The 19,215-nt window shown below is 38.8% G+C and overlaps 1 protein-coding gene across 1 annotated transcript; it reads left to right on the forward strand.

The window, feature by feature from the left end:
* The first annotated feature begins 2,508 nt into the window (after nt 1-2,508).
* LOC104928913 (syntaxin-12) lies at nt 2,509-11,886 on the forward strand. The gene is made up of 10 exons (XM_019260683.2): nt 2,509-2,639; nt 3,763-3,927; nt 4,046-4,115; nt 4,204-4,303; nt 6,980-7,117; nt 7,255-7,298; nt 9,596-9,701; nt 9,793-9,865; nt 9,973-10,055; nt 11,031-11,886. Exons 2-10 carry the CDS (start codon nt 3,828-3,830, stop codon nt 11,121-11,123), a joined length of 807 nt encoding a protein of 268 aa, XP_019116228.1. The 5' UTR covers nt 2,509-2,639; nt 3,763-3,827; the 3' UTR covers nt 11,124-11,886.
* Nucleotides 11,887-19,215: the final 7,329 nt, after the last annotated feature.

The following is a 19,215-nucleotide window of genomic DNA, read 5'->3' on the forward strand; positions in this document are numbered from 1 at the left end:
TGTTTTGTCAGCACATCCAACCAGCCTCACAACTGCAGACCACATATAACCACACCAGGCTAGACCTCCACATCTGGCTTCTTCACTTGGAAGATTGTCTCAGACCAGCCGCTTGGACAGCTGATGCAACAGCTGTTTGCACATTAAAAGAGTTCTTGCACAAATCATGAAAAACAGCCTTAGGGAAGCTAATCTGCAAACTCGTTGTCCTTTAATAGTGTCTGGCAGTTTGGAGAAATGTTCTCTTTACAGATAAATTACAGTTTTCATCATACCAGGTAGATGGTAGATGTGAATGGCATTGTGTGGGGTCGAGCGATTTCAACATAGTGAACAGTGCCAGTGGGGTCATGGTATAGGCAGGCAAACTACAAAAAAATAAATATAAGTCCATTTTATTGATGGCAATTTCAATGCACCGACATATGGTGATAAGATCCTGAGGCCCCCAGGTCAGGCGGCTGTTGTGATCCTGTTTGGTTGAGCAAGGTGAGAGCTCCGTGGACAGTTTCTAGATCAAACTCTCATCCAAGAAAGAAGTAACACAAGTTCTCAGTTCCCACTTAATGGTCACATCCTCTTTTTCCACAGCGGAATATTTGGTCTCACAATCCACTCACAGTTGGAGTGTTAACCCAGCCTCTCTACTTTGTCCTCATAGTTATATTTTGTAATTTCTTCTAGCTGATCCCTCATCTCCAGCTTGAACTGCACCATGCCTCTGTCACTTGAAGTGGTGGAAGGGACCTCCCAGCTTTTTCAGAGCAGGTCCAGTGGTCACTGTACCTCCCAACCATATAGCAGCCAACTCAAATGGGAAGAAACCTGTTGATGCCTGGGGGAGTTTACAGTAGGCAAAGAGCAGGAACAGCAACCAGCGGTCGGTTTTGTGATGGCTAAGGTGTGAAGCCCATGCGTGTCTGTTTCTGTGCTGGGTGCATGACAAGTGGTCAACAGCTAGAAGAGATTACCAGGTGTCTGTGATGATCATAAACAGTGTACAACACACTGTTATCAACAAAAAAATGTTCATTATAAGAGTGACTCACATTGTTCATCATGATGACAAAGTTGATGTTGAGTATTTTTGCAGTCAAACTACACCACCTGTTGGTAATGCATTGTGCAAGCACACAAACTTGCGAGCAGGGTGTAAAGTGCCAGTAGTAAGAGCAGTGAATTAACCAAGCCATTGCTCAGTATGTTGTTGTTCACCTAACACACACACACACACACACACACAAAAACAAGCCGTGAGCTGCAGGCCCGACCACAACATGTGAGCCCATTCTCTCCTGTAGTCTCACACATAACAATGTTATCACCACTTTGTCCAAAAATCGCAACTGCAACTCAACCTTGTGACCTTATGACCACTGGAAAACATATACTATATTGTAAACAGCAATGCCTTTAGCCATAAGTATGTTAATAAGTACAATAGTGTAATGTGTTTTTGAAATGGCACCTTATATATTTGTTTCATGGATACCACTGCCTAGAAGACGTGGATAGAAGCCTCACATACAATTTCACTGATCTTTTGTGATTATGGCACAAATAATACATTGAATAAGAATATAAATACAAATATAAATATAAATATAAATACAATAATGAATCTAGTCTGCTGCCAGAGCCGGTCTTCTGAAGGGAAGGAGGGCGGGGGTTTATGGACTGATGCCCTATTGCATTATTGTAATTTAATTTATTTTTCATACTCTTTCCATGGCTTAATACTGACTTCAGTGTGCTGTCACGTGCAGGGCAGGACAGACTGCTGCCTTTATTAGCAGAGTCAGCGTGAGAGTCATGGGACAGCGTTATTCTAAGCCTCGTTTACACTGCATTGACTGTTTACATGGGCAGATGTCTCCTAATCCCAGTGGAAGATTCTGTGACAATCCTTTTTAATTTTATTAACGACAATATGATGTACAGCACATGCACATCAGATCTAAATGACAAATACATATGGAGAACATCAGGTGCAAAACGCATTCAGTCAGAGAGGAAGAGGTTTGGAGAGGAAAAAAGTCCATAAATCCAAAGCTTACGTAGGTCTACAAGAAACAAGCTATCAGTGTCTAGCAATAATACTAATTCTACACTATTAATACTACTACTAATATAATTTAATGTAAAATCAGCTATTCCTTAGCCTTGTTTAAAGTACAGTTTTTACAAAGAACATTAGGCAAAAGCCAAGCCCTGCTCCAGTTTATGATTTGATGAGTCTAGGTTTCAGGGTTAGGACTGTGACGACATTTGTGCTTTATCGGATGATTCTGAATGGTGCCTTCTGGGACTGTCTCTCCCAGTCCTACTTGAGATAGTTCCGACCCGGGTTACCCAATAAATAGTTATGAAGTCTTGACAAAACCATAGGCTATATTTCAAAGTGGAGTAGAATGCCCATCGAAAGCACTATCTAGCAATAATTATAACACAAAAGTTAACATTAGGCGAGTATCTCACAGAAAACGTGTTTTTCCTATTGACAGTGAACGCATCCTTATCGGGATTAGCGCCGTGGACGCGTGACGTCAGAGGCAGGCTGGGTTTGCTCATGGTGATACAGAAATATTAACGTGAGACGTTTGAAGCAACAAACAGCGTCGACGTCAGCTTCACACAAAGTAAGACCTTTACCGTGAACTCTCCTAATGTTAGCCGGTAACGGACAGGAAGCCTGCGCGTGTCGGCTGCTGTAAAGAACAACGTCTGCGCGCAAACTGATGCACGAGACATAGCGCGAGGCCGCGAGCTGTTATTGACGCCGAGTAACGGCTGTGGACAGCACATCACGTGTGTCCTGTGGCCGTTTAAATGACAGCGATGTTACTGTAGCTATTTGGTGCACTGTCATTGCAAGACGGTTTTAATATTTAGTTTGCTGGTCGGGTGGCTTGTTTATGTTCCTTCACGAATGATCTGTTGGGAGATTAATCCACGTGATGCTCAGGTCTGGCTCGCGCTGGCCTCTGTTATTCTGTATTTGTGTTTTTTATATATAATGTGTCTTTTAACGGACGAGTCTCGACACAGCGACACACATCTGTCCACAAACAGAGAACAGAAAACTGAGAAGCACAAACCTCCAGAGAGCAGAGAAGAAGGAGACGAGGGCAGGGACGCATCCTGTGGCTGTTGTTTTTCTGGCTCTGCGCTCCATCATATTCGAGTGGAAATGAATAAACAGAAACACAGTGAAGTGTGTGCGGTACATATATGCTCTGTAGAGAAAGTGAAGGTCTGTGAGAAAAAATGTAAATAAAGCTCCAGACTATCATTCCTACAATGACTAAGTACATTTAGCAGCCTACTGTAGGATACTTAAGGAATTAAACAAATGTTAATTTATTTGTAGTGATTGTCTAATAATAATAGTATAATGGACATTATACATTAGCAGGGAGGGAATTGAGTATTTAAACTTTTGATATTGTAAATAAAATACTATACTATTACTTGTAATGGAGTATTTTGCATTTGTAATATTTCTGCTTTTACTAAAGTGCATGATTCAAATACTATAAGATACTATAAGAAATCATTTGTTTATTTATTTATTTTTAACCTGGAGAAAAGCTAAATCGGAGCTAACCAAGGTTCATACATCATGTGTGATATGGGTTTCATACCAAGTTAGATGTTTTAGCAGTTAAAGCAAAGTACTGTTATAACAATTTAAATCTTACATTCACTGAAATGTAAACATATTTAGAGGTGACTAAATATTCTCCGTTCTCCTCACTGTAGCTGTGTTTAGGTTGCGTTTGGATTACGTTCCTTGAGTGTGACGGACTGGTAAGCTTACAGCCAGGATGTCCAATATGAGAGATGACAGCAGCTGGTCCCAGCCATGGGACTTCAACAGCCTCATCCAGACCTGCAGCTCCAACATCCAGAAGATCAGCCAAAACTGTAAGTTTTGTGTCCAACACTCAGCCATCTCTCTCTCTCTAACACACTCACATTCTTGTACACACATCATAAAACCAGGAGCAGCATGTTGAACTCAAATGGTTTCTTTTCTTTGCAGCTGGTCAGATAAAAAATATCCTCTACCAACTGGATACGAGACAGGAAACCTCAGAGCTCCAAGACAGGCTGTAAGTACTGGTCTGGTTATCAGTATCTCAGGTAAGGTGTGTCACCAATAAAGAGTGAGGTCATAGCAGTTTTTGTGTTCCTCTGTAGCCAACAGCTCCAGCACTACACCAACCAGCTGGCTAAAGAAACCAACAAACACCTGAAGGAGCTGGGGTCATTGCCCCCAGCTCTGTCTCCATCAGAACAGGTCAGTTAGACACATTTATCACTCTATAAATCAAACCAATCCAACCATGGATGTTAATCTGCTGTTGGTACAGACTCTCCACAAAAGGCCTGTCATAGACTGCTTTATTTAAATAGAGAAACTAATGTGTGCTGTTTTTATTATGCTTTTTGAACCTACACACACCTGGTGCAACAGGTTGCTGTCTTTGGGAATGAGGATATTGTACTAACAGTAGCATTAACATTTCTCTTCAGTGGATTTATAGTAAAAGAGTGTTGGAGGATGATGAATTGAATCAGACATGCACCAGTTTTTTTAATTGGATGAGTAGAGTAATGGCAGTTGTGTGCTGTGTTGTGAATAATAACGTTTCCTTTTTGGCCCCAAATATATTTGGTCTCTTTAGTGTTAACCAGCTCTGTGGTGACATGCAGAGATAGAGAAATACAGAGCTGGGCTAATATCATCAGAATCTAAATCAGAAGTGTTAGCAACTGATTTGAACACATTTAAACCATGTTATTCTCTCTGTTTTTTATTATTCTGATTTATTATTATTAAACCTTTATTAATCAGGAAAGATCCAATTGAGAGTAAAAATCTCTTTTTCAAGGGAGTCCTGGCTAAGACAGAACAGCAGCATGAACGACGAACAAGTCAAACCAGAGCAGACACAAGACACAAAGATAATATTACAACACATAGTGGTCTAAAAAATGCTAAAAGTACAATACAAGTCATAAAATCAACAACAGCATCAGCACTTGGATGATTCAATCTCTTGCTCTTTCAATGTGTATTTAAAAGCATTCAAAGCGATCAGATCTTTGAGTTTTCAAACATTCTTTAAGACATTCCAGTCAGAGGGTGCCGAGTACCCAAACACCCTCTTCCCTAGCTCAGTACGAACATTTCGTGCTGTTAAGACCTAAAACTCCCTTTTTAGAGATAAAAGAACAGGTATGTTGGGAGCAACCCGAGAATTGCCTTGTATATAAAAATATACCAGTCTGACCTCTTCTCCGGTTCTCCTTACAATAGCTCTGCACTCATGTGACCTATGGGGCGGCTGTGGCATGTGAGAGTGGGTCGTCCACTAATCAGATGATCGGTGGTTTGATCCCCTCCAGTCTGCATGTCGGAATGTCCTTGGGCAAGATACTAAACCCCAAATTGCTCCTAAAGGTGTGTGAATGTGTGTGAATGGTTAGCTCCTCAAACTGATTAGCAGTTGGCACCTTGTATGGCAGCCAATGCCATCAGTGTATGAATGTGTGTGAATGGGTGAATGAGATATGTAGTGTAAAAGAGCTTTGAGTGGTCAAACCAGGAAAAACAAGCCCAGAACAAAAGACTATTCAGGACATGTACACTCTTGTCCACATGTTTTAGGTCATATAGTGTACATATCAAATTACTGAATGTCAGTGTTGTATTATAGTTTATGGTAATGGTAAATGGACTGTACTTTAATATAGCCTCTATAGTCTTTTGACTACTCAAAGCTCTTTTACACTACATATCTCATTTACCATTCACACATTACCATGCAAGGTGCCATCTCATCAGTTTTTTTGGGGTTCAGTATCTTGACCAAGGACACTTCAAGATGCAGACTGGAGGAGCCGAGGATCGAACCGCCAATCATCTGATTAGTGGACGACCTGCTCTACCTCCGAGCCACAGCCTAGTCCTACATGCAAAATAACTGACAGAAATGGCAGCGCCTTTTCCATTAGTTTGATGCTAACACGGGAATTACCATTAATGTGCTAATGCAAATCAGTAATAATAATCCTTATTACTGATTATTAATCCTTAATAATCCATTTTACTTCACATGCTTAACATAAAACAACATTTGTAGTCATACTTAAAGGCATTCTGACAAATATCCAATAGCTAGCTAGGTTATTATATGCTAATTATATCATATAATAAACAGAAGCATATAGACATTGTCAAGATACAGACAGTCACATGTACATTCAGGAGTGCTGATTAAAGAGTTGGCTTTACATTAGTATTTTTAATTTTTTAAATAAGACAGGAGTTCTGAGAGGCTTGGACACGAGTTTAGGATTTTCTTCGTAGGAAGCTATGGTTTGATTTACAATGAGAATTAAAAAACAGCTGTACTGAGCAATGGGAAGACATTATGGTGATTACAAGATTACAGATTAAATCAAGTTAACTATGAGTCATGGATGGAATGTGAGGATAATTGTGCTAATTTTACTTACATATTTCAGTCATGTGAAGTAGAAGTGGGACAGTCTTCTACCAAATTAAAAGGCCCAGCAGGTCATCAGCATCAAGATAGAACATAAAATCGGACCCAGAACAGACAGTATGATTAGATAATAAGGATCTAAACCACACAACATAAGCATTTCTCTACAGTCAGCTTGCTTTAGGAACATTAATGGAGCATCTGTGACAATGTAACAATGTTGTGCATCTGAACAATGTGTTAAGATAAAAGTATATATAGAAGTTTAATAAATAAATGTCTTTTTTACTGTCAAATTGATCATTAAATAACAAAGTACTTTATTACTTAAAATAGTACTTTATTAACTATTTCTATTGTCCTCCATACTAGTTAGTAAGACAGCTCTAAAGTCACAAACCATCGATCATGTTATGTTTAATCTTTCAAATGCATCCAAAGGTTTTTTTTCTTTCTTTTAGAGACAGCAAAAGCTGCGGAAGGAGCGCTTGATGAACGATTTTTCTGCAGCCCTCAACAACTTCCAGGTGGTGCAGCGGAGGGCAGCTGAGAAAGAGAAGGAGTCAGTGGTCAGAGCTAGAGCTGGATCCAGAGTCATGGTGAATACCAGGCTTTTCATTGGACAGGGGCTGTAGCCAGTAACATTACTCTTAAACAAATCCTGATAATTGAATGACATCTAATACATTTACATTCATGATGGAAGCTGATGTTGATGGAACTTTTTTGTCCACAGGGAGACGGAGGCAGTGGGAATGAACAGCTGGTTACATTTGAAAAGTATGTTTCTTCAGTGTGTTTGTAAATATGTTATTATTATTTATAATTATTATTATATTAATGTTTTAAATATTATATATTTTACCTTCAGTGCACATTCTTTACCCACCATTCTGTACCCTATACATTTTGGTGTGGAAAAGTATGACACACACACACACACACACACACACACACACACACACACACATTTGACTCATCAAAGTAGCAACCTTTGGCAGATATAACAGCTGAACACACTCGTAGCATTCTTTCTGCAATAGAAATCAAATATTCTTCAGAAAGTCCTTCCCAGGTCTATTGCAGAAGTTCTCATAAATGTGTGGCACTTGTAGGTTGCTTGGCTTTAACTCTTCTGTCCAGTTCATCCCAAACCAGTTTTAAGTCTCCACTTAAACCCCACTCCATGTTTTCAAGCTTACCATCTTGTTCTTTTTGTCTTGAGGTAGTTTTGGCATAACTTGGACTTGTGTTTTGGGTCATTATCTTGCTGTAGGATAAACCTCTGACCAACTAGGCGCATACCAGAGGGTATTGTATGGTGCTGCAGAATGCTGTGGTAGCCGTTTTAGGTTCAGGGTGCCGCTCACTCTGTATAAGTCACCGACCCTGGATACAGCAAAACAGCCCCAGACCATCACACTTCCTCCTGCATGTTTGACAGTTGGTGTCACACACTGTGGAAACATCCTCTCGCCTGCTTGATGGCATACAAAGATCCTGTGTGATGAACCGAAGATTTAAAATTTTGATTCATCAGTCCATAATACCTTCTTCCAGTCTTCAGTAGTCCAATGGCGGTGTCTCATGGCCCAGGAGAGCCTCTTTGTCTTATTCTGACGTCTTAGCAATGGCTTTCTTGCTGCAACTCGTCCTGTCAAACCTGCAGCTCAAAGTCTTCTCTTCACAGTTGAAACTGAGACTTGCTTACTACGACCACTATTAAGCTGTGCTTGAAGCTGTTGTCCTGTGAGCCGCCTATCACGCAAGCTGTTAACTCTCAGAAACTTGTCCTCTGATTCACTTGTGGCTTTGGGTCTGCCAGACCGCTTCCTGTCAGAGTTTCCCCCAGTTTCTGAGTGCCTTTTGATGGTGAAGAAAACTGTACTCACTGACACCTTGAATTTCTTTGCAATTTCTCTGTAGGAAAGAAGTGTTGTGATGGTCTGTCTCTCGTCCATTGATAATTGCCTTTTTCTCGCCATTTTTGTAGCAACACACTACTTTTTGCAGTACGGTACTGTTCACCTGATGCTCATGAGGGTCTGGTACCACAGTGTGTTCCAACACTGATTTTATGCAGACAGAGGGGGTTGTAAGTAATCAAGAAAAGTTGGAATACCTGTAGGAATTAGTAGCACCAGCTTTCAAGCCTGATTCAACCTTCATTGCTGCAGAACAGCTTTAAATTGTTAACCCACTTTGTCTTCCCTGAAAATGGCCTTTCTGTATAATTCTGAAATGTACATTATTTTTCAGTTTTGGGTAACCAAACCTTTTTTTTTAACCTCTGGCTGTTCAGTACTTACCTTTGTACCATTTCAAGCTGTTCATTGGGCTTGCACGACTTGAATTGCATACATCACTGCGAACAAAAAAAATAAAAAAAATAAAAAATATATATATATATGTATATATTGATGTATGTATGTATGATGTATGTATGTATGTATGTATGTTATATATATATATATTATATAAATATATATATCTATATATATATATATATATATATATATATATATACACACCACACATATATATATATATCTAATATTTATATACACACACATATATATATATATAAATATATATATAATATATATATATACACACACACACATATATATATATATATATATACATATATTACAGTGGTGGCAAAACGTATTAGAACGCTTTTAAGAGGTTTCAGTTAAGGTTCAGTTCAGTTAATGTGTCTTCAAAAACTGTGTGTCAGAAACTGGGTGGACTGGCAGAATAGCAGCAAAGAAAGCATTACTGAAAGAGAAACAGAGTGAAACACCTGAAATTTCAACCGACAAAACAATAGTTATGACGAGCGCCTTTTACTGGAAAAAGCAAATAAAAAGATTGCTGTGTGTGTGATTTGTCAGCATTTGGATTATTTGGATATATACACCATGAACAACATGAAATTGACTGTATTCATCAGTGTAGCAGAAGAAAATATCATGCAGTGGTAGTTTAAGAAAACACTTTATAACATTACAGTATGTTACTACGTTGAGCTTTAGATTCAAGTGAAATACAGTTATATCTTTATAATTGTTCAGAGAAGATGAGTGGGGTCAGACTCAGACTCAGACTGAGGAGCCCAGCATCACAGAAGAGGATCTGGAAATCATCAAGGAGAGAGAGACTAACATCAGACAGCTGGAGGTATGAACCTGAATTACATAATAAGCAAGAAGAAGACAACTCAGTTACACTTAACTGTGTTCACCAGTTAACCCTCTTCTGTCCTCTCCAGGCCGATATTATGGATGTGAACCAGATCTTCAAGGACCTGGCAGTGATGATCCACGACCAGGGAGAGATGATCGGTAAGTCAAGAGAAAGTCAGCCTAGCACTGAGCTGATCCTTCACACATGCCATTCAGACGAGAGAGTGCATGTGCACATGAAGCCCTTTCTTTGTTTATATTAACAGACAGCATTGAGGCCAATGTGGAGAGTGCAGAGGTACATGTAGACAGAGGGGCCGTCCAGCTGCAGAAGGCAGCCTATTACCAGGTAGGTCTGAGGGGATGGACAAAATAATGGCAACACTACATGAAGAAACATTACCAAAGCCAGTCATAATTTTGGTAAAGTTTGGTGATTGTCTTTTGTATTTTCATGGAATGTAGTATTTTCATGAAAATACAAGACAACAATGAATGTATAAACAAGTACTGTGTCTGCTTCAAAGACCTTTGTACCAATGAACTCCTTGTCCAAAATCCTGACACTGAGCCACCCGTTGCTCTGAATGACATGTTCCTTTATTATCATTATATACAATGACAGCTGTACTCGAGTATTCGTTCTGATTACATTACTTATGATCGAAAACTAGCGAGTCGACAACTTTGCTAACAGCCAAACATCAAAAAGACATAACAGCCAGCTAATATTACTTACTAGTCCTAGAACTGTGACTAAAAGTCATTCCCAGATTTACTCTTCTTAGCTTCCTCTGTTAATGTCCTTTAAGTTCTTTGGGCTTCTACCATCATCTTAACATAGGCTTTTGAACCCAGTTACTTTGCCCACTTGCCTGGCTCTGGTTCTTGTATGAAACAGGCTCTGCTCGGCCTAAAAACCTCCTCTTTCTGGTGATACAAACAGCCTGGCTAATAAACTGAGCTAACTTTAGCTCGCAGTAGCTACAGCAATTCACTTCACTGTCCATCAGGAAACTCTGTAAATCACAGAGAGTTGTGGCGAAGCAGCCGGAGGACATCAGAAAACAAACCAGAAAACATTTTCTCCATAAAATATGATCCAGTTTCACCAAAATCAGTCAATTAGTTGATGGGGTGTGACTTAGTCCTGTAAAGTTACATACTTCTCACGAATGATCATGCCTGCAGCACAAACTTACATAAGATAAGATAGACACCATTCAACTATTACAAGTCAGTTTAGCATCAACATGATTTAAATGTGTTATTAAAAGTTACACAATGTTGCCTTAACTCGGACCTGATACTTTGATATGTCCAGAGGAAGTCCCGTAAGAGGATGTGCATGCTGGCCATGGTCCTGTCGCTGGTGCTCATCATTTTGATCATCATCATCTGGCAAGCCATCAAATGAGAGGAGAGGACAGGCCACTGATAACCCCCAGATGACTTCCAAGTGTGTGTGTTTATATGTGTGAGAGAAAGCTGTATGTATACGTCTGAACTGCCAGAAGTATTCATTTTTTGTTTCCTGAAGTTAAAACTAGTTTGGAACATTAAAACTCCAATGAGACTATGTATGACTACTGCAACCGCTACTTCTACTTATAACAATGATAATAGTTGTCATGGCGATGCAGGGTGGAGGAGATGTGTAGGAAATATGCCTGAATTTGATTTGACCACATTTCGGCTCTTTCAGTTCTCTTTGTTTCTATAAGACACTAACTCATGAATGTTGGAGTATGGCTGTGCATGACAAAATATTTATCTCAATGGAGAAAATCCTTTAGCTTTCCTTGTCTGTGTGTGTGTGTATGAAAGAGAGAGCTCTATGTATGCTTGTCTGCACATTAGTATGGTAAATAAACTCTGCATTCCAACACGTCAAATGTTTCTCAATGTAACCTTTATCACTACTGTAGTACTTATGTCGAGTGTCTTATCAAACAACGCAGTGTTGCACAATTTTGTATAAAGTTCATAAACTGTGAATGCCGTCTAGTTTCAGTATAAAGTGTATTCCTGATATAAGGAGTGTCTTACTGTACCTTTGAGAATGTTGAAGGAAATATGGACTGTTAGAAGCTGGTAGAATTTGTGTCTTTAGTAAACTGTTTATTTCACTGCATCTGCCCACCTGAAAATTGAATACAGTACCACCTGATGAACTGCTGCTGGCGTTGTGTCTGATTTTGTCCACCAGAGGGCGAGCTAAGTATTAGAGTCAGTACAATTAGAATCAGAATCAGAAAAAGCTTTATTGTTAGGTACATTTTACACATACAAGAAATTTGTTCTGGTGTTGTTGGTGCATGACAAGCATTCTCTAAATATAAACTTTTAAAAATTATAACAATGCTGGCAGCAGATGGGAAAAAAAAGAGCAGTACTCTGGCAGGATGATGTACCAGTCAAATGTTCCCAGAAGGGGGTATTTTTAAATCATCAAGATAAGTATTACAGAACAAGGAAGTCCAAGCTGTTAATGTAACACATAGAGTAGTGGATGCAATGTCAATGTGACATGTAGAGGCAGAGGTGGAGTGTGAAAGAGTGAAATAGTGTCAGGGACGGGCTCCGGGCCTTGTTGATAAGGCTGGCAGCAGATGGGAAAAAAACTGTTCTTGTGGCATGAGGATCTGGGCAGCAGATGGGAAAAAAACTGTTCTTGTGGCATGAGGATCTGGTCCTGATGGACCGCAGCCTCCTGCCAGAGGGGAGTCCCTCAAAGAGTTTGTGTCTAGGGTGGGGGGGGGAGGGATCAGCCACAATCTTTCCTGCACGCCTCAGAGTCTTTGAGGTGTACAAGTCCTGAAGAGATGACAGATGACAACACAGACGCAAGCTCACCTGATCTTATGTATGACCAGTCCTGGAAGAAATACTAGCAGTACCATAGTGGAAACAGCTGTACTCACATTATAGTGTAGGTGGTTTGCAAAATGGACATTGTTAATAAAATATGATCAACAGATGTGTTTGCTGTATTTATTTCAGTGATAGACATATGAACATGTACAGCAGTGTCATCATGTTACCACTACAGGTTATAGTGACTTGTATTGTGTATATTTATATGTATATTTATATAACAGGGCAGCTGCACCTAATTTACAAGTTCAACCCGAAAAAGCTGATGTGAAAAACAACAACAAGACCTTGTATATATATTTCTTCTTTTAGATCGACATCGCATTGTTAGCTCATTTGTTTGATTTGAAGGTAAAATATGTCATCCAGGTCAAAGTAACCGTCACTGGAGCTGCTTAGTTTCTTAAAGACGTTTGTCATCCAAGAGGCTTACACTTGGCCTTCAATTACCTCCAGTGGGGTGGATGTACAATATTACATTGTTGACAAATATACCACACTATGCTGCCACTTCCACACATAGGCTCAGGTCAGTTTACCCAAAGTACCAAAGAAATAATAATTCAAAACAGAATGTTGTGGGACTGTCTTGGTTGACACTGGAGAGACTATGTCTCTCAGCTGGCCTGGGAACGCTTTGGGGTCCCCCTGGGGGAGCTGGATGAAGTGGCCGGGGAGAGGGAAGTCTGGGCTTCGCTGCTGAAGTTGCTGCCCCCGCAACCCGATAAAAACAGATAAAGCGGGAGAAGACGAGACGAGAATGCTTCCACTCTGAGGGAGTAAATTTAAGTTTGTGGTGCTGACAGCTCTGACAAATGACATTTATCAAAAGTAAGATCTGTTCCCTGAAGATGAGATGGATGAATAAAATGGATGGCTCTTGTACTATTTGACATGTGCAGAACATGTTCCCTACAGCGCCTCTTGGAGTGATCTGATTGCTAAATCAGTCCTGGATTGCACTTATAGCCTCTAAAAGCTTGAATTGATGTTATAAAAGAGGTCTACAATAATTAAAATGTGAATGCTGATTGTGACCATTGTAGACTGCACTCTGCAGTGTTTTCTGAGTATCTGCCTTGTTATTATACTGTAGATATTATTTATAATTCCTATTCACATCAGTGTTGGTATCCTCAGAGTTAAAGTAAAGATGTTCAAATGGCAGATGGCACTGAAATGTCTGAACGAGAGACTTACCATGATGAGTGTGGACAGAATGGCTAATGAGCAAATAATGAGAGTGTGGTGAGATGTAATGAAGCTAACATCAGGGTTGTCTTGGTTTTACACTGTCTTTTACAGATATGTCAAGGTCCTTAACACCTCTGTCAGGTCCCACCGGCTCTACTGCATTCTCGCAACCATGACTCAACACTTGAGTTGCATCATGAAATCTTGTCTGCATTGCACCTCTCTTTCAGAAAGAAATAATGAAACATGTTTTAGGGAAATAAGGAGTGTGGCTAAATAGTGCTTTTTGTATTTTCCTCATTGAGGAAAATGGTGCAGAAATATTTACATAGCACCCATGATAAGAGCTGTTCAAATTCTGAATTCTCTAAATGCTAAGGAAAGGTGCTTCAGTGCTTCTGTTCTTATCTCCTTTAGCATAGGATACAACAGACCGTCCTTTAAGAAAGGAAAGGAAATGATGCCATCCTACAATTTCTTTTGGCAGCAACAACAAGTGATGTACAATTTAGTCAATCTAGAGGATAACTTATCTATTTATCTACATGTTTTTCACTACAACAAACTTCAACACCTCTGTGTGTGAAAGCAGCTCCACTGTTAACTGAACAAGTGCAGAGAACTATAGGAGAATGAAGAGAAACAATTTTATAAGAATTCAGTGCAATGAGAACACACAGCACGTTTCAAAGAGGAGACGAGTGTTGGTCTGTCTGTTAACAGAGTGCAGTCTGTACTGATAAACTACAGACCTGTTGTTAGACTTCATGATCAAAGTTCTCATATTATGTTAACACTTATATTCATATTCTCTCTCTCTCTCTCTCTCTCTCTCTCTCTTGCCGTCTCTGTCTCATTTTTTAGATAAACTGATATTTTTTTAAATGAAAATTAGAAAGAGGTGTGTCTTTTCCATCTGGAGTTATTCGAGGGAAGTCATAAAATTAAAACAGAAAAATAACATTATTGAATAGACTGGAGTTCTTCATATTTTAAGGTAGCCTATATGGAATGCCAGTAGGTGGTGTTTATGCACCTGAATTTCCAAGATAATCCACGTTGAGGAAGATTGATTCATCCTTGGAGGGGAAAAAACAGACATCTACTGTATTTCAGTTCTTGTAAGAGATAGGTCGCTTCAAAAAAGCTCAAAAACAGAACCACAGACCTCTGGCAGTTAGCTGGAGGTAGGGATTCTCTTGTAAGGTCTTTTATCAAACATGATGTATGCGACATAGATATTTCACCAGAGCAGTGGTTATCAGTCACACTTGATGTCTTCAAAATTAACAAGAAAGACTACGTTAGGTGGCTGAAGTGGCTGAAGGTCATCTGGAGGGAGGATAGACGAGGGTTGCGGACAGAGGTGCTTCTTGAAGGTGGGCTACTATTAAAAGACAACTAAGATTTTACTAGAATGTTTGAAATGCAAGCTCCTTTTTTGTAAGACCAAGTACAAGTTAAATTAATTCTGATCATTAATTACTGTAAATATTTCCTGATTATCCTTCCTAATGCTAAATTAATCAAATGTTCATCATAACCAGAAATTATTATTTAAGTCTTTTTCTCAATTTATTAATGATACAGTCGAAAGGCCTTCAGTGTACATTACAGTCAACTCTTGAATATTTCATAATTGTCAGTTTAACAAAGTGCAGAATTTTAGATTTCTTTTTCTTATACTATTATTAAGATTCAAGAGGTATGTCCATCAATAAAATTAGAGTAATCCCTTTTGGAATATTTCTATGTTTAGGAGGAGATGTCAGTGAAAGAGAAAGGCTTAAGGAGACGTCTGAAATAGATGAACAGGACGAAGCCAAAGGGAGAATTCCATCAGAGAGCAATGCCAAGCAAAATAAAAAGAATGATGATGAGGGCCATTTACAGATGAACTTAGACCCATACATCAGCAAGTGAGGAAGGAACATACAATAAAAAGGACAACAGCAAAACACGTAACATACAGTCACATGAAGCAGACTCATCCAGCCCTGTTACCCTGCTGGAAGATACGCTACAAGTGGTTTCAGCGGATGCAATGCTTGAAACAGGCTTGGACTCATCTAGCTGTGTATTTAAAGTAAGCAGTGATGATTCCCACAATGACCCAGGCTCTGACTCGGCCAGCTCTGTGTCCTTGCTGGAACACAGCAAAGGCAAGACACTGTCATCACCAAATGACCCTCAAGCCTCCTCAGTGGATGAAAGCCAAGAGGTAAAATTTTAATGATGATGATCATTTTTTTATTGTGAAGAGGAAATATTTCAGTTTAAACTGGACATTTATTTGATTATAAATGCATTAGGTTGAACTAACACACATGTACCTTAATTTTATTGATATTCTGTTAAAATTTACATCTTTAAAATGTGGTGAATACTTGTTATTTACAAAAACAGCTTTAGATAGTACTGTCGATTCCCTCACAGATTTTTTTATATTAATGTTGAACTACAGTTGTGTAATTTATCAGTGGATTGGACAACTACATATTTTTTACACTTTGGTTAAGTATGATTTTGTAAACAAGCTTCAATAAAAAAAATGTAGTGACTGTTTCAAAAGTTGTTTTTTTATTCAGAGTGCTTTGCTAACATATTTCTTTTATTCTTCTTTAATTTTTTTTATTGTGTTTTCAGAATACCAGCGGTGCCTCCACTCCATCATCACAAAAAAGTTTTGAACATGATCACTTTTTCACTCACAGATTGCCCAGTGAGTCTTGTTTTTTTTGTTGTTTTTTATATGTTGCGTTGACTGGAGAAAAAAAAAGACAACTCAAAACATTAAATTGGACAAAAGTAATTGCAAAAGGGATAAGAAGTGTCATCTATTTTGCAGTTTTGCATTTAAGAGGCACACTGTGAAAATCATCGGGTCAAAGGCAAATAGCCCTGTGATCATCTGCACTGAGCACTGTAGTGTCCAGGTGGACGTCAAGGTCTAGAGTGAAGACTCACTTAAGGCTGTGGTCTTTTTTCATGGGGACATTGTGCGACACAGGCGTGAGATGCTAAATAGAAGGCCAATGTATGTAATTGTGGAAAAACTTAGCTCAAAGCTTCCAAGAAGCATCCATCTGGACAGCTTGAACAAGTTGGATGATGATGATCTGGAATCTGGATGCAGGGATGATGTGTCAGCCACTGGGGTTCTGAAGACAACTGCATACACAGAAAGGAACAACAATGAAATGATAAGTGTGCAATTGATGTCTGAAAATGAAAAGTGCACTGAGGACAAGTTGATTCAAAGAAATTATTCTTCAGCCCAAGGGAGTCGTGCTCTGGTCCAGCAAGTCGATCAGTTTGTTTCACCAAAGGTCAAAGAGCGACATTGTGTACTTAGACACAACAGGCAGCATAGTCAAAAAGGCCAAATGAGAGAGCACACCTTTTTATATTTATGAACTTGTTGTGAGCCATCCAGTGAAAAGATGCTCACCAGTGCCAGCAGCAACTTTCGTGACTTCTGAGCATACAACTGCATCAGTCTCTTACTTTTTGGAGACCTTTATCACAGACTGTGTGAAATTACATGGGACAAAAATTCGCAAAAAAGAGCTGTGATGTACATCTGTGACAGCTCAGCAGTTTTGATGCAGTCTTTTGCACAAAACTTGTGTGGCCTGAGTCTCACTGAGCTTCTAGCACACTATTTTAACATTGTAACGGGACAAGGAAAAAAGAACGCACTTGACCTTCTGGTGTTGCATCGCTGCTTAAGTCATGTATTGAAAAATGCCAAGGACCTCTGCAAAAACAGTGAGTGATGTCTTTTACTTAATGATTTGGCTTTATTTATTTTCAGTATAGTGTAATATTGGTAGCATTAACATGTTTTTCATTCTTTCCCATAGTGCTGGCAAACAGTACCTTATCTGCATGCATGTTTTCGGGCTGATGACTCAAGCTACTACACTCAAACAGCTTGATGAAGTTGTGGTGAGCGCTACTGTGGTCCTGTCCACTCCATCGAGTGGTGAGAATGACTCCAACATCACTGAGAAAGACTTTGTGGTAGGTTATCCTCCTGAGAATTTTAGATTTGCAAGTTCAGTTTTCCAGTGTTGAGTTTTGAGTAAATGTTGGTCTTTGGTCTAGTGTGTTGGTTTATTTTTGCGTGTGCTTGAAGGAAGTTTCTGGTATTGATAATTCCATAATAGATGTTGAATTGGATTGTTTGGATTGTTTCAAGTTCAAGTTCCTTTTTGAGACGTGTCGTAAAATATTGATGCAATGAATTAGCAAGCTGTGCTGTCAAGATACACACATGTTTGAATGTCAATGTTTAAATCAATGAGAAAATCACAATTAAAAAAATGTGTTAAAAAAATTGTATTTTACATTTTCAAAAATCCTGCTTGTAGGAATTTTAATCTGATCAAATTATATATGTGAATTACAGCTGTATCAGTTCAGTTTTGATGGAATTCAGTGCACAAATTGGCTAAAAATTCATCTTGTTTTTTTGTATCAGAATTATGTTACAGCTGTTTTGTACTTAAAATTAACTGCTGAAGAGCATGCTATAAGCATGTCACTTATACACTAGTTTTAAAATAAGTAACAAGTTCTTATTGTTCATCAATTTTACACTTTCTTTATTACTATATGAGCACAAAATATTAGAAGTTTTTCATATAGTATACTTCTTCCTATTACAGACCATGATCAATTGTAAGACATGACAAAAACAACCATAGATTAGAGAGAAAAAAACATTATCAACATCAAGGGTCAGCGACTTGCAATGTATCATTGCTTCACAACATTTCCTAGCCTTGACACATATTTACAAATCTGTGGTAGCTAATGCTAAGTAAAAATACAAAATATGGAGAAAATCTTCCAAAATAGACATCTGCAAATAATATCTTCCTTAAGTAATATTATATTACAATTGTTTATTGTAACAAGACCCACAGAATAGACATTGTAGGCTGGAAACAGAAAAAAACTGAGGAGAAGAGGTGTATACGTCTCACCAATGACAAAGCCTTTCGATTTTAAGAAACAGAAAAACCAGAAGGTAAAGACAAGCTTTTGTTTGTAATCACCATCTGCTCATTATTTGTCATACTATGTGTTTATATCAAATCAAATCAAATCAAATCAAATCAGATTTTATTTGTATAGCCCACAAAGTACATTTGCCTCAGAGGGCTTTACAATCTGTACAGGGAGTGACACCCTCTGTCCTTAGACCCTCGGTTCGAGTGAGGAAAAACTTGCCCACAAAAAACCTTTAACAGGGAAAAAAGGTGGAAGAAACCTCAGGAAGAGCCACAGAGGAGGGATCCCTCTCCCAGGACGGACAGACGTGCAATGGATGTCACGTGTACAGGACAAATCAACACAAACATATTGTACAATTACAATGACTGACAAAATGACAATGAATTACAATGAATGATAAAATGACAATGAAT

This window comes from Larimichthys crocea, chromosome XIII (assembly GCF_000972845.2).
Source record: "Larimichthys crocea isolate SSNF chromosome XIII, L_crocea_2.0, whole genome shotgun sequence".
NCBI classification, from domain to species: domain Eukaryota; kingdom Metazoa; phylum Chordata; class Actinopteri; family Sciaenidae; genus Larimichthys; species Larimichthys crocea.

What these genes read in the sequence shown, in the direction of transcription:
- LOC104928913 (XM_019260683.2), top strand. Translation starts at nt 3,828, where the DNA reads ATGTCCAATATGAGAGATGACAGCAGCTGGTCCCAGCCATGGGACTTC. An exon ending in TCAGAGCTCCAAGACAGGCT is followed by an intron (nt 4,116 to 4,203) that starts GTAAGTACTGGT and finishes GTTCCTCTGTAG; the next exon opens with CCAACAGCTCCAGCACTACA. An exon ending in CGACCAGGGAGAGATGATCG is followed by an intron (nt 9,866 to 9,972) that starts GTAAGTCAAGAG and finishes TTATATTAACAG; the next exon opens with ACAGCATTGAGGCCAATGTG.